This window comes from Chiloscyllium punctatum, chromosome 49, assembly GCF_047496795.1.
Source record: "Chiloscyllium punctatum isolate Juve2018m chromosome 49, sChiPun1.3, whole genome shotgun sequence".
Taxonomy (NCBI): Eukaryota; Metazoa; Chordata; class Chondrichthyes; order Orectolobiformes; family Hemiscylliidae; genus Chiloscyllium; species Chiloscyllium punctatum.
Genome location: NC_092787.1, coordinates 55469646 through 55485181, shown reverse-complemented (window position 1 = coordinate 55485181; position 15536 = coordinate 55469646). Strand labels below are relative to the sequence as shown.

At 41.0% G+C, this 15536-nt stretch overlaps 1 protein-coding gene across 7 annotated transcripts in view; it reads left to right on the top strand.

The window, feature by feature from the left end:
• LOC140469200 (pappalysin-1-like) overlaps positions 1–15536 on the top strand; it is a 323835-nt gene that overhangs the window by 59810 nt on the left and 248489 nt on the right. For all 7 annotated transcript variants that reach the window (XM_072565489.1, XM_072565488.1, XM_072565487.1 and 4 more), the window contains exon 3: positions 15351–15496. In XM_072565489.1, the coding sequence (XP_072421590.1) occupies positions 15351–15496 (146 nt within the window). The remainder of the gene's footprint in view (positions 1–15350; positions 15497–15536) is intronic.

Sequence of the window (15536 nt, the reverse complement as noted above, 5' to 3'; positions counted from 1 at the left end):
TCAATGTTAGATTTGAAATTTGAGAGGTCTATTCAGATGTGTAATAACAGCTGAGAAGAAGCTGTTTGTTATTGAACCTATTGTTACCCGTGTTTAAGCTTTTATATCTGCTGCTGATGGAAGAGGTTGGAAGAGATTATAACCAGGATGGGCGGGGTCTTTGACAGTGTTGGCTGCCTTTCCGAGGCAGTGAGAAGTGTAGATGGAGTCAAGGAATTGAAGGTTTGCATGTGTGATGGACTGGGCTGTGTTCACAATTTCTTAGGGTCCTGGGCGCAGCATTTGCCTTACCGAGCTGTGATGCATCCAGATAGAATGTTTTCTACGGTGCATCTACAAACATTGATGAGCATCCTTGTGGATAGAACAAATTTCCTTGAATAGAATTAGAGGAAAATGCAACGGTTCAGCTGGTATAATATGCTGAATTTTGGCGTACCAATTCACTGTCACTTTTGGAACATGTTGCAAGCATATTGAATATGATGTAAAAACAATGACTGCAGATGCTGGAAACCAGATTCTGGATTAGTGGTGCTGGAAGAGCACAGCAGTTCAGGCAGCATCCAAGGAGCTTCGAAATCGACGTTTCAGGCAAAAGCCCTTCATCAGGAATAATATTATTATTATCACTAATTAGCACCACTAATCCAGAATACTGAATATGATCCCAAGCCTTTTTGAGGATGTTTGCCAATAAGGCTCCAGGTTGAGGGATTTAATTCAATGGAGAAACTGGAGAAGCAGAATTATTCTACTTAGAGCAGAGAAGGTTAGTGGGAAGCTTAACAGCTGTGTTCAACATGATGGATTAATACAATGGATAAGGAAAATTGGATTGCATTGACAGGAGGGAGCAAAATGGTTAGAAACCATAGGATACACTGGCAGATGATTGACAACAGCATATGGGCAATTTGTATTACACTGAAAATTATTTTGTTTAATTCTTTCATGGGATGTTGACCATCCCTTTCAGCTCAGTTGCATGCCAGACCATTTCAAAGGGGATGTAAGAATCACCCACATTGCTAATGGTCTGGAGTCACATTAAGTCAGACTGTGGCTTTCCTTCCTTAAGGGCATTGGTGAAGCAGATGGATATTTACAACAGTTTCAAGGTCACTACTACTGTACTGACTTCATATTCCAGATTCATTAATTTAATTAAACTTTGCCTGAGCCCTAAGTTACTTGATTAGTAACATAACCACTTCACTATTAGATTCCCTACAGTGTGGAAACAGGCCCTTTGGCCAACGAGTCCACACTGACCCTCTGAAGAGCAGTCCATCCAGACCCATTCCCCTACATTTACCCCTGATTGATACACCTAACACTATGGGCAATTTAGTATGGGCAATTCACCTGACCTGCACATCTTTGGACTGTGGGAGGAAACCGAAGCACCCAGAGGAAACTCACGCAAACACGGGGAGAATGTGCAAACTCCACACAGACAGTTGCCCGAGGTGGGAATTGAACCCGGGCCCCTGGTGCTGTGAGGCAGCAGTGCTAACCACTGAGCCACTGTGCTGCTCAATTATCTCTCCCAATTTGGAATGTACCTTCAGAAAGATTGGTAGAAGCAGGTTCAATTGTATCAAAAGGGAATTGAAAAGGAAATAACTGTCTCAAGAAAAAGCAGCAAAATTGTGTTATTAGATAGCTTCTGCAATGAACCTGAAAAGGCACAATAGGGTTTGTGGCTTTCTTCTGTACAATATAATGTTGTAAATGATACATGTTCTGAAAGAGTTAACATTGGAGACTACATTAAGCTCCACCCAATCTGAAAAGTGCCTATCAGCTTGGGTGGGGATAAGGCAGAGTATCCTTGGACCTATATCCTCATGTTTTCCTATCGTCAAAGTGACAAGGCCGAACAAACTAATGCAATTTCCACTTAATTGCTTTCATGCAATAAACCGGATCTTGTTAAGACAAGAGCCACTTCTTGTTGAGTCTCAGAAATGGTTGATCCTCTACCAATGTCAACCAATTAGGCCCTAAGATCTAGTCAAAGAAGTACTGTCATTGTCATCTGATCAATAAATAAGATGTTATATTTGAAAATCAACAGCTTAGAAGTCACTTAAAAAGAACCAATCATAAACTCAAGTATAAACTCAAGTGTACCTCAGACAATCGGATCTCTGTGCCATAATCATATGGCCTTTCTTTACGTGTGACAACCAAGATTTTCTGATCTCCTTCCTTTCAATATTGGCCATGACATGCCTTTCTCAATTTACGGTCTGTTTTTAAATTGACAACAGTCACAAAATGTGGACTGAATTGTTAGCATGTTATTCACAACTTCACACCATAGTTAAGTCTGATCCATCCTCAACCAAAGATCACAAATTTGCGCATTCCTGCAGCAGTCAATGAATTTGCAGTCAAGAGTGTAGGCCTTGGCTGATATTTGACTTGCTTGCCCAGCAAAGCTGAGCCTGACCATGGACAGCTCTGATACCAAAGATCTGCCAGCTCAGCAACAGGCCAGAATAAAATTTGGAATCTTACTGGTCTGACTGATTCAGTTATACACAAAGCAGTGAAATTGAAAATGTATCACTAGGGAGACATTATGTCTAATAAATTCTGAGAAGGCTGGAAAAGGACATACGAATGAGAAGTAGGAGGAGGCTATTTGGTCACTCAAAACTGCTCCGCCAGTTAATAAGGTCATGGCTGATCTGATTATCACAATAAGCCCACAGTCCCACCTGCCCTGATAACATTTCCACTCTTGATAAACAAGAAACTATATCTTAAAAATATTCAAGGACTCTGTCTCCACCACCTTTTCAGAAAAAGAGTTCCAAAGATGCATTAGGAGAGTCTTGCCTCATGTCTGGTTTAAGTGGATAAAATGTTGAGTTTTAAAGTGAATTAGTTCTCCATGAGAGGGAAAATCCTTTCCATATCCACTCTATCAAGATTCCCCAGGATCTTATAGTTTCGATCAAGCTATCTCCTACTGATCTAAACTCTGTTGAGTACAAGGTTACTCCATTAAGGGATTCTGGATAAGAAGATCAACGTACACAGCTTTGGATCAACTGGGCTTGATGGGCTGATTGGCCATTTCTCATTCCAAGCTTTCTCAAGTTCTTAGTTGGAGATAATTTGTATTGGCACCCCGGCAAAACAATATTGCATACTCAACCTTAACTGCAATGTAGTTTCATGTATTGCTCATAGAAATTTTCCAGAGACTATTTGAAGAGAAAAAAATGCTCTGAAATGATCGTGCAGAATTACTAATCACAAGAAAATCATGATCTAAAAAACACGTGTGCAGGCTTTTGTAATTGCTCCAATATTGCATTTGTATCCACCAATGTAGTATTAGATGTAGAAAATAAAACTAAGATTTAAAAAAAACTATTACTTTGATTAGTTTCTAATCAAAATAATTATATACATTTTAATAACTTTAGAATGTCATCCTGCCAGAAGGAAAATGGAATATTCTTATCTGCATCTTTTCATTTGGCATATTATTCATTTCTTGGGAGAATATGTGACCCATATTTTAAACTTGTAATCTCACTAATGCACTGTTGTATTGATCTATATTTCATGGGAAACAAGCTGACAGAAATAAGTTGTCAGGAGTGAAACAGTGACAATATTTTCCATCAGTGTGGTCCAATTTGGTCACATAAAAGTACTCCTTTATCCAGTTAGGAATTGCACATTCAGTTATTTACTCATCAAAACAGCCCTTTTTAGTCCACACACAACATGCTGAGAAATCATTATGGAGAAACTTAGTCTTTTGTGCTGAATTGCATAATTGCAAGAGCAATGGCATTCCTTTTTCCTTCAGTGCCTGCTGATTTAGTTGTAGACTGCTTTCTTTGTGAAACAATCCCAGGTGAATTGCATTATCTTGTGTACTGGTTTGCTCACAGCCCTGTTAAGGCAACTTAGAACACAATTCTTCAATCACACATGAATGTACTCATGGGATGAGGCTATTCAGCCCCTTGATCCTGTTCTGATCCATTCAGTCAGTTTATCATGGATTTGAAACTTAACTCCATCTACCTGCCTTGATTGCTTAACTATTATTATTCTTGAAACATAATTTCATTTGTAAAGCACATATCATAATTATTGGATGCCTCAAATGCTTTGAAGTATAGTGACAGTTACAATACAGGAGAGCTGCAGCCAATTCAATAGACAATAGACAATAGGTGCAGGAGTAGGCCATTCTGCTCTTTGAGCCAGCACCACCATTCATTATGATCATGGCTGATCATCCTCAATCAGTATCCTGTTCCTGCCTTATCCCCATAACCCTTGATTCCACTATCCTTAAGAGCTCTGTCCAACTCTTTCTTGAAAGTATCCAGAGACTTGGCCTCCACAGCCTTCTGGGGCAGAGCATTCCATACACCCACCACTCTCTGGGTGAAGAAGTTTCTCCTCAACGCTGTTCTAAGTGGCCTACCCCTTATTTTTACACTGTGTCCTCTGGTTCGGGACTCACCCATCAGCGGAAACATGCTTCCTGCCTCCAGAGTGTCCAATCCTTTAATAATCTTATACGTCTCAATCAGATCCCCTCTCAGCCTTCTAAACTCAAGCGTATACAAGACCAGTCGCTCCAATCTTTCAGCGTAAGGTAGTCCCGCCATTCAGGGAATTGGCCTCGTGAACCTATGTTGCACTCCCTCAATAGCCAGAATGTCTTTCCTCAAATTTGGAGACCAAAACTGCGTACAATATTCCAGGTGCAGTCTCACTAGTGCCCTGTACAGCTGCAGAAGGGCCTGTTTGCTTCTATACTCAATTCCTCTTCTTATGAAGGCCAGCATGCTATTAGCTTTCTTCACTGCCTGCTGTACCTGCATGCTTGCTTTCATTGACTGATGTAAAAGAACACCTAGATCTCGTTGTACTGCCCCTTTACCTAACTTGACTCCATTTAGGTAGTAATCTGCCTTCCTGTTTTTGCCACCAAAGTGGATAACCACACATTTATCCACATTAAATTTCATCTGCCATGCATACATCCACTCACCTAGCCTGTCCAGGTCACCAAGTATTCTCCTAACATCCTCCTCACATTTCACCCTGCCACCTAGCTTTGTGTCATCAGCAAATTTGCTAATATTATTTTTAATACCTTCATCTATATCATTAATGTACATTGTAAAAAGTTGCAGTCCCAGTACTGATCCCTGCAGCCTGCCATTCCGAAAGGGAGCCGTTTATCACTACTCTAATTCACACACTATAAGCTCCCACAATAGTAATATGATGATGATAGGGATCTTATAATTTGTTTTTCTGATGTTAATTGAGCAATAAATGTTGACAGGAAACCAGGGAACTTTCTTCCTCTTCTTGAAAAGTATCATTGTATATTTTCATGCATCTGTCAGGGTAGATAGACCTGTATCTTTTATGCTCAAATCCAAGAGTGAGACTTGAACCCACAACATTGTAATTCATGTTCAGTCTAATTGTTGTCTGGGTACAGACGCGCGTTTCAGTTCATGAGTAGCCACATTTTGATTCTTTTGGAGGAATCCAGGCCCCATGCCCTGGTTTCCTTTGGTCCCTTTACAGATTGAAATTTTCGATAAATTCAGTTGAAGTCAGTCTCCCATTTTAAATGCGAGCAAAAATCAAATTTCCTCTCAATCAACCTTTTTGTCTGGTGTTGTGTGATATTTGAGCTCCATTAAAATCCCACCAGATCTGAAAGTTGTGAAGAAAATAGAAAAGCTTGCTAAGGTGTCAGGATAATTTCAAAAGTTAAATGTAAAATGTTTTCACAACTTTAATTTTCACTATTAGATGCTATTACAATGGAAGTGTTTATAATTGAGTGATTTTCCATGGTAATATTGTGTTCATTGACCACTAATGCATGATTTTTCACATACATTTCAGTACCTTGGCAATGAAGAAAGAACCATAACATAGTGAAATGTGGCACAAAATTTCTTATCAACCTGCGATGTCATGTTTTGAATACTGATGCAATGACAAATCTGGCTGATGAGAAAAGAATAGTTTTGTCACTTCAAAAATCATTGAACCATCTGCTCCTCTCCATTGATGGAAAATCACTTTGTTTTATATTTAAAATGAAGACATTCTATTCTTCCTGTCTCAGGGATTAGTCTATTGCTTGGACGGCTGTGGACATTATGAATGCTTGGCTGGAACGAATTTTGCATGGGTTTCAACACATCAGTGTTCCATTCTTTGGTGAATGAATGAAGTTGTCGTAGTACACTGTGCTTTTGATATGGATTCTAATTTGTGCACTTAGGATAGTAAGATAAATGTTTTTTTTGGCATGACAGAAGGCATTTTGTTCTCAAAATCAACAATAGTGTATTTGATGAAGGCTATTATTAGAAGGTTAGAGATTTAATTTTGGTCCCCGCAGGAATGTAAAATATTTTCCATTGATATTCCATCGAAGGACTGTACGCAGTAGATACTGGATGACTGGCAATGAAGTTTCATAAAGAAGGCATGGAGATGTGAGAGTCAAATGGGGGAAAGTGAAGTTTAAGGGCCTTCAAACAATGCTGCTGCTGTTATTGCCAAGAACAGAGCCAGAGCTGGTCAACAAACAATTCCATGGGGTTGACCTGGATTTGCCATGCACAAAACAGATTGCAGTGAGTAGACTGAGGCAGAGATGAATAGGTTGTGCTTTTCTCTCAGCAGTCACGTCCATCGGCCTCTGTTTGATTAAATAAGTTGTTTTATTGTACTCCACCTGTGATTTAACAGGGAACAAGCTCATCCTCTAGCTTCTTGCATATTCCCAACTTTGATCAGGTTGCACCATCAGCTCCTTGATTCTTTCTGTAAGCCCTCTTACTTCTCTCTTTTCATTGACCAAGACTTTGTTCAATATCTCCTTCATGGTTTTGGTGTCAATATCTCCTTCATGGTTTTGGTGTCAAGTTGGGTTTGAAAACTTTTGCATGATGAATCTTAGGACGTTTCACTCCATTTAAAAAGTTGCTATTTAAAGACAACCTCTTGTTTATTGCTTTTTTTTTGGGAGGTCCAGTCCCTGATCTACAATGATTTGTCTCAACAACTCTTCTGGACTATGAAAGGCAGAAGTAAGAAAGAGCAGTTGGAGTTCACACTACTGACTGCAATCCAGCACCGTCTGCTTGAATGTAGTTGTTGATGAATGATATTAGGTCAGGAGAGAATTGCACTTGGCTGTGATACCCTGAATGAGCAGATGGCCAACTGAGAAGGGAATAGCAAATGTCATCATTGGTGGTCCCTCGCAGACAAGAATGACACTGTTCCATTCTCAGGGTGACTCCATAGGTCGCTGTCCTGACTGATGCAGCTCCTACAGGCTTTGTTACACTTGGGGCAGAGAGTGGTCACAGGAAGGGATGGTTGGGCTGTTGGTGTGGCAGCATGCTCCTTCACTATTTTTGCCTCACTTCCACTCTTTCCTGACAGTAAGTCTCCAGGTGCCTTGCCAGATTCTCCTCCTCCATTTTGGATAGTTTTCAGCTTGTGATTCCCAGGCGTCTGTGGAAATACTGCACCTCCCCAGTGAGGTCTTGAGGGTATCATGTCAGTACTTCCTCTGTCTACCTGGGGCTCTCCTGGTGTTTGAGGGCTGGGAGTAGAACACCTGCTTGGGTAGCAGATGTGGTAAAACATTGGAAAACTAACACGTTCTCTGACTTCTGGTCTCCAACTCAGAGGACACAGTGTCAGCAGAAGTCCTTTAAATGTGTCCCCCTCCTGCACGCAATATTAGTACCACCCACTTAAAGAGTAAGGGTCTGTGCTGAGACAAATCCAACTCCACCATTTGGGAAACAGAATACACTGTTGTGGAAGACTCTCCATTGGTAGGGTTGTGATTCCTCGTTCTCATGTCACTGCCATCTCTTGTCAGAGTGTGAAGCCCCAAAAACATAAATGCCTCAATAAAGTTTTTCTCAGTAAAAAAGCTCTCCACTGGAATCATAGCCCTCAGTGCAAATTGAAGGATAAGCTCATCAGCCAAGAATGAGAAGAAAGGGAGAAGGAGTACCTCCTCCTATATTACACAATTGACAATGGGCCTGCCACAGGGACAACCGATTTAACTCTCCCCTCTTCATTTGCAACAGATAGGTTGGTCAATGCACAGACCAGCCTATACTGTTTGACCACTGTTTTCATAACTATTAAAGCAAAAATTGAACCTCCAGTGATGTGCTGAAAGAATGACCTGACAAGGTTTCACATGTTTTTTTTTAACTGCAGCATATGACTGAAAAAGAACTACCGACTAAGCATTATTTAGTTTTGTAGGCAATTTATGTTTTCGTTCTGGAAAGTGACATTCCACTTGCATGCCAATCGCCAATGCATTCACTGCAGATTTACAGTCCTTTTAGCAAACAGTCCACAGCGAGTTCCAATTTACAATGGATTCCGTAACTCCATTTTATTGAGTAACAACTTAGAATGATCTTTCCCTAATTTTCCGAGAATTTCGTAAATCCTCCCGTAGCTGTATGTCTCTGCCGATGATTATTCTTCCCAATGGTTGTGTCAGAGCTAAGCTATGTGTTTAAGTGAAACAGTGAAATTACATTAATGCATCTGAAACCGGTCTACCTGAGGATGAGGATTATCTGCATATAGAACATAGAACATAGAACATAGAACAATACAGCACAGAACAGGCCCTTCGGCCCACGATGTTGTGCCGAACTTCTATCCTAGATTAAGCACCCATCCATGTACCTATCCAAATGCCGCTTAAAGGTCGCCAATGAATCTGACTCTACCACTCCCTCGGGCAGCGCATTCCATGCCCCCACCACTCTCTGGGTAAAGAACCCACCCCTGACATCTCCCCTATACCTTCCACCCTTCACCTTAAATTTATGTCCCCTTGTAACACTCTGTTGTACCCGGGGAAAAAGTTTCTGACTGTCTACTCTATCTATTCCTCTGATCATCTTATAAACCTCGATCAAGTCACCCCTCATCCTTCGCCGTTCCAACGAGAAAAGGCCGAGAACTCTCAACCTATCCTCGTACGACCTACTCTCCATTCCAGGCAACATCCTGGTAAATCTTCTCTGCACCCTCTCCAAAGCTTCCACATCTTTCCTAAAGTGAGGCGACCAGAACTGCACACAGTACTCCAAATGTGGCCTAACCAAAGTCCTGTACAGCTGCAACATCACCTCACGACTCTTGAATTCAATCCCTCTGCTAATGAAATGCTTGCAGACCTGAGTGAAGTTTTGAATATATCAGGTGTAGAGCAGTCCAACACAATAAGATATTCCCTGCAAAAAATTAATCAGGGTATGGCAAAACAAGTCTGTGTATTAACTCTTACCATGCTCAGTTCAATGGTTTACTGAAATCTCAGCAGAGATCAGTGAAAATGCTTAGAATAAATGTACACGTATTGAGAGGTTGAGAGAAGGATTTTTAGGAAGTGAATTCCAGAACTTCATGCTTCAACATCTGAAGACTATGCCAATGGTGGAACAATTAAAATTAGCAATGCTCAAGAGACCAGAATTAGAGGAGAGACGATATTAAGGTTGTTCGTAGGGCTAGCTCAGCTTACAGAGGTAGGAGGGGACAAAGCCACTGGTGGATTTGAAAACAAAGATGAGAAAATTAAAATCAAAGTGGTGCTCACTGGGTTCCTCATAGAGGTTAACGAGAACACGGGTTACAGATGAATGGGATATCGTGCCAAGTAGGAAACAGGCAACAGAACTTTATAGGTGCTCAATATTTCAGAGTAGGAAGTGAGAGGCAGCCAAGAAAAGCCAAAACTGGAATTATTGAAGGCATGTCAGTGACAGAAGAATTAAGCAGAAAAGACTTGCATTTATGTAATACCTTTTTACGATATCAGGACTTCCAAAGATGCTTTACAATGAGTGCAATACTATGTTTGGAATTGTCACCTCCATTGTACACTACATATCATGGCAACCAATTTTTACACAGTAAGGTCCAACAATATGACAATGATAAGATGCCTTCTTTTTGTGATTTGGATTTAGTAGAATGCCATTATTATGTATCTACTCCATTGCTGGATGATTTGGTACAAATAGGTTTAATTGAGGCATTCAAGAAGGAATTAGACAATTATCTGAAAAGGAGTTGTATGGAATTTGAGGGAGAATCCATGGGCTTGATACTCAGAACATAACATGTTCTGTTATGCAAGAATATGTCATTCGGCCCCTCACGTCTGCTCTGTCATTTTATAAGGTCAAGCTTGATCTCCCCCAGGCTTTAACTCTACTTTACTGCCAACTACACATAGCCCTCAATTCCTCAGTATTGCAAAAATCTATTGTGTTCTCTTTGAAATGCTTTCACTCTTCTGGGTGGAGAATTTCAGACATTCTCTACCTTCTGAAAAAAGAAATTAATTTGCATCTCAGTTTTAAATGAGTCTCCCCTCACTCTGTAACTATGTCCCTCATGAAGTGGAAACATCTTCCCAACATCTACCATGTGAAACTCCCTCAGAATCTTGTATGTTTCAATAAGATCACCCTCATTCTTTTAAACTCTAATGCATAAAAGCCAAACCTGTTTAGTTGTTATTGGTTGATCAAACCCTTCATCCCATAAATCAGTCCAGTGAATGTCTGTTGAACTGCCTCCAATACCAGTGTAACCTTCTTTAAATATGGGGAACAAAACACTGTACACTAAGTGTGGTCTCACCAATATCCTGCATAATTGTGATAAGTTGTAACCTCCCCTCTAATGTTAAAAGTCAAAATTCCATTTACCTTCTGAATTACTTTCTGCACGTTCACACTAACATTTTGTCTTTCATGCACAAGAATACCCAGATCACTCTATACTGCACCTTTTTTGAGTTTCTGGCTATTTAAATAAATATCTGCCTTTAGCTTCTTTCTTCCAAAGTGGATGACTTCACACCTTCCTGTATGAAACTCCATCTGCTAACTCACTCACTCAGCCTATCTATACCTCCTTACAAATTTTGCATCAAAATATGGCCTCCTATTTATTTTTGCATCATTAGCAAATTTGGTTACATTGCAATTTATCCATCTTCCAAGTAATTCATATTGATTGGAAATAATTGAGGCCCTCGGACTGACCCCTGTGGCACTCCACTAGTGATTTCTTTCCAACCTGAAAAAGACCCATTGATCTTGATTCTTCATCTTTTGTGCACTAACCAATCCTCAATCCATGCGAATACAGGACCCCCAATATTCTACGCTCCTATCTTTTACAATAAACTTTTATGTGACAATTTATTAAATGGCTTCTGGACACCCAATTCCCCTTCATCAGCTCTACTTGCTACATCCTGAAAGAACTCCAACAATTTTTGTCAAACACAATTTCCTTTTCACAAAACCACCATTTGATGGTGTTGAGTTTTTCTAAAATCCTGCTATTTCTTCCTTAATAATGAGCACTCGTATTTCCTCAAATGACAGATGTTAGGCTGACTGGTCTATAGTTTCCTGCTTTCTGTCTCCCTCTACCGGAATCTTCGTGGAATCCAGTGAATTCTGGAAAATTTCAACAAATTCCTCCACTGTGTCTTCAGCCTCTTTCTTTAAAACTCTTGGATGCAAGCCATCAGGTTCTGGCAACTTGTCTGATTGCCTTCAGTCCCTTAGCTTGTCAAATATTTTGTCTCATGATAAATGACAAGATTTTTCTTCCCACTAGCACCTTGTTTATGCAATACCTTTGCCATGTTCATAGGGTTCTTGTGGCGCACTGTTAGCGTCCCTACCTTGAAAGCAGGAGGCCTGGGTTCAAATCTGACCTTTTCCAGAAGTGTATAATAGCATCTCTGAACTGGTTGATTGGGTAAACATCTCCTCCACATGAATATTGGTGCAACAGATTGGCTTTAGGGGCGGCACGGTGGCTCAGTGGTTAGCACTGCTACCTCACAGCACCAGGGTCCCAAGTTTGATTCCAGCCTTGGGCGACTGTCTCTGTGGAGTTTGCACATTCTCCCTGTGTCTGCGTGCATTTCCTCTGGGTGCTCCAGTTTCCTCCCACAGTCCAAAGATGTGCAGGTCAGGTGAATTGGCCATGCTAAATTGCCCATAGTATTAGTCAGAGGAAAATGGGTCTGGGTCAGTTACTCTTTGGCGGATTGGCATGGACTGGTTGGGCCGAAGGGCCTGTTTCCACACTGTAGGGAATCTAATCTAATGTAATCTTTTGTTATCTGCAGTTTCCCTGTTCTCCATTCTCACTTACCAAATCATATCCTCGAAGGATCCCACATTGGCTCATCCTTTCCTATGCCAGCTGTACGTACTTCAAGTAATAATGTGGAGATTGATACCTTTGTGTCTCTGCTTTTTAATTTATCCCCGAACTGTTACCACAGAAAATCACACCATATATTGGAGGAATAACACCTCACCTTTCCCCTGGGCAGCCTACATTGGACTCAACATTGAGTTGTCCAATTTCAAATAATCTTCCCATCCATCCTCTTACTCCTCTTACAGCCCTGTCCCCTCCCTTCCATCCCTACAATTGACCCCTTCCCTTCCAGCAACTAACTGGATTCATTCTCCTATCAATCTACCAGGTCGTACATACCACCTGTATTCATCTATCACTACCTCGCCACTCTGTCCCTCTTGCCACCCATAACCCTTGCCCTGCTTATTTTGATCTGTAACTTCTCCTATCCCCCACTTCTATTCCTGAAGAAGGGTTATACCCGAAATGTCGAAGCTATGTAGCCAATCTAGGCACATTAGCTTCCATTTACAAACCTCAGAGGACCATGAAACAAGAAGAGAAAGTTAGAGGGAACACCGCACACCAGGAGCAAGAATCTCTCATCTATTGAACAAGGGCACCATTTGAGAACCCTCCATACAATACTTCCTCTCATTATCTTTCCAATGATGTGGATCTCTGAGACCTTTGCACGGTAGCGACTTCCAAAGCTAGTCAATACGATTGGCATGTACAGTAATTCCGAGGAAACTTGGAAAGGTTCCACAGCCTTGCAGCTTAGAGGAATGATTGCCTCTAAAACTAAATTGTGAACTCCCAATAACTGCCTCACTCACAGTCATACCCTCCTGTCCCTGATTATATGATGTAATCTGCAACAGTTTCCTGAACCATAATTTCCAGGTAACACTGCCAAAGGATCAGGGAATAAATCTTATTTGGCAATAATTATTATGGACTAAACTCTCCAGAGCAGGCTGCTCAGGCAAATTTAACTGCACGGTACCTTCCAACCCTACCATACAAGGCTTAAAATTTTTCCCACATACCTTATTGTTCCATGGTCTAACAGCTTGAATTGTACAGTCAGTGTTGAAGTGGAGACACAACCTATCCTCCAGACTTCACTGTAAATTTATTGGTAAGAGAAGTAGGGAGGACAAATGGCAGCAGTCAGTCCTGCTGAAGCCATGCCCCCTCCTGTTGATGTCACAAGCAGAAGATGCATCACTTAGTTCTCTGTCTTCAGCTCAATGACAGGTGAGCAGTTTTTCACGAGAGTCTCTTTTGTTATTGAATCGACCTCCCCTTGCCCGTTACAACCCTGTCTCCATAACCGCCTCTCTCACTGGAACTCACTGCACTACTCATCCTGCAACTCCAGCTGGTCTTTTTTCAGGACACTTCCCAACCTCAGGTCTTCTCCACTCTATTCCTCAATCTGTCTGTAACCTCTCCCCAGTCTCCCCATATCATTCCATATCCCATTGATACTCCTGACTGTCCTCACAATTCAGTGAGTCTGAGGAGCTGGGAGGTGTTGGGGGTAAGGGAAGAGGGAGCAGAACAATGTTGGGGGATGGGAGGAAGAACTTGGGGGTGAGGGGTGGGGGTGAGCAGAGATGACACCTCATGGCATTTCTTTCCAGCAGAAAGACTGTAACACGGTCAGTCAGTATCCTACAGGAAGGGAGGTGATTATTCATGTCTTCTCTGCAATCTATTTCACTGGTTTGCAAGACTAATTTTCTAATTTATCACTCAGACTTGGGCAGCAATTGCCAAATTACTAGACCAGGTGTCGACTAAACCATTTTTCTTGTAATATTTTTATTTGTGTTGTTATCTCTAATAGCATAGTCCTTATGATTGGTTTGTTTGTGAGAGACAGGGAAGTTATTGTCGGGTTCAGTGATAATGTTGGCACTTGGGGAGAGGTGCCAAGGAGCAAGGAGGTTGGGGGTATCTGGGTGATACCAGACGGGTTGGAGTGTGGAGTCACAGGACTATAACTGTAGGCTGTGTGGGTGACATTCAGGTATGGCACAGATTTTGGATTCAAGCATAAATGGACTCTTTGGAGGCTGTGGTGCCACCACCATTGTCAATAGCAACAACCTCCTCACTGTTCACCAGCCCTATGATCAGACTCTGCCCTAGTAAAATATATTATCTGATTGAACATTGCAGGAGAATCTCTAATACTGCACACTCTGAAGTTTAAGTTTTCATGTGGTCAGTGATAATACTTTTAAAGAATATTTCTGCTTTGTATTGCAGGACTAGCACAAATAAACAAAAATAGATAGGAAGGAAATCTCATATTGCCTCTTTTTATGAGGTGGTATTGTGGTCTTATTGTTACCTGGAATTAGAGAAAACCTCTTTGTTCATATCAGTTTTTCTGCAATCATCTTCCTTCTTTAAGTTCCTTGATTTATTGAATCCTTGCTGACGTATAGTACTGATTCCCTCCTTTACCTTGCACAAGTTACCCTAATTCATGTGAATCTGACTATTTACCTGACTGGAAGAAGCATCGATATCTGCACACAGCATGCTTCCTCAGTTGAAATCAGAAATAATGAATATAGTCATTAATGCCCAACCATGAGCATTAGGAAAGAAGAGAGAAACTGAAAGGTTGGATTGAGATGAAGTGGATAAAAGTTACATAGGGGTAATGCAAAGAAAATGCATAAAATCTCCAACATCTTGTAATAATTAATTTTCAGCCCTCGAGAGGTCATTTGGTCGTAATTAAACTTTTCCACGTTGTTAAAAGTGTACTTAGAATAAAATAAGTAAGAGTTAGATTCACGTGGTGAGCTTAGTTCATTTTAGTTCTGCTTGGTGATGCTAATGGCTAGAAGCTAATCTTTGTATGGCACATCTCAGAGTGCAATTTACGCATTTCTGTGTTTAGTCTCACATATGCCCTCTCTTCAGAAAGTGCATTTGTGCCGTTAGCCTCAGCATTATTTTAACAGTAATGGATCCAGCACCATACTCTAATTGGAGGAGATTATGGACCATGAAAGAATCTTTTCATAGGACTTATATTTGAATTGCAGGGCATATTTGGATGTGAACGATCTGAAGAACATTTTGAAACTGGATGGTGCAACGCATCTCAATATATTCTTCGCCAATTCATCTGATGAAGAGCTGGCTGGAGTTGCCACATGGCCATGGGACAAAGAAGCCCTAACACATCTAGGTAGCCAATGCATGATTTAACCATCTCTCTCTCTCTCTCT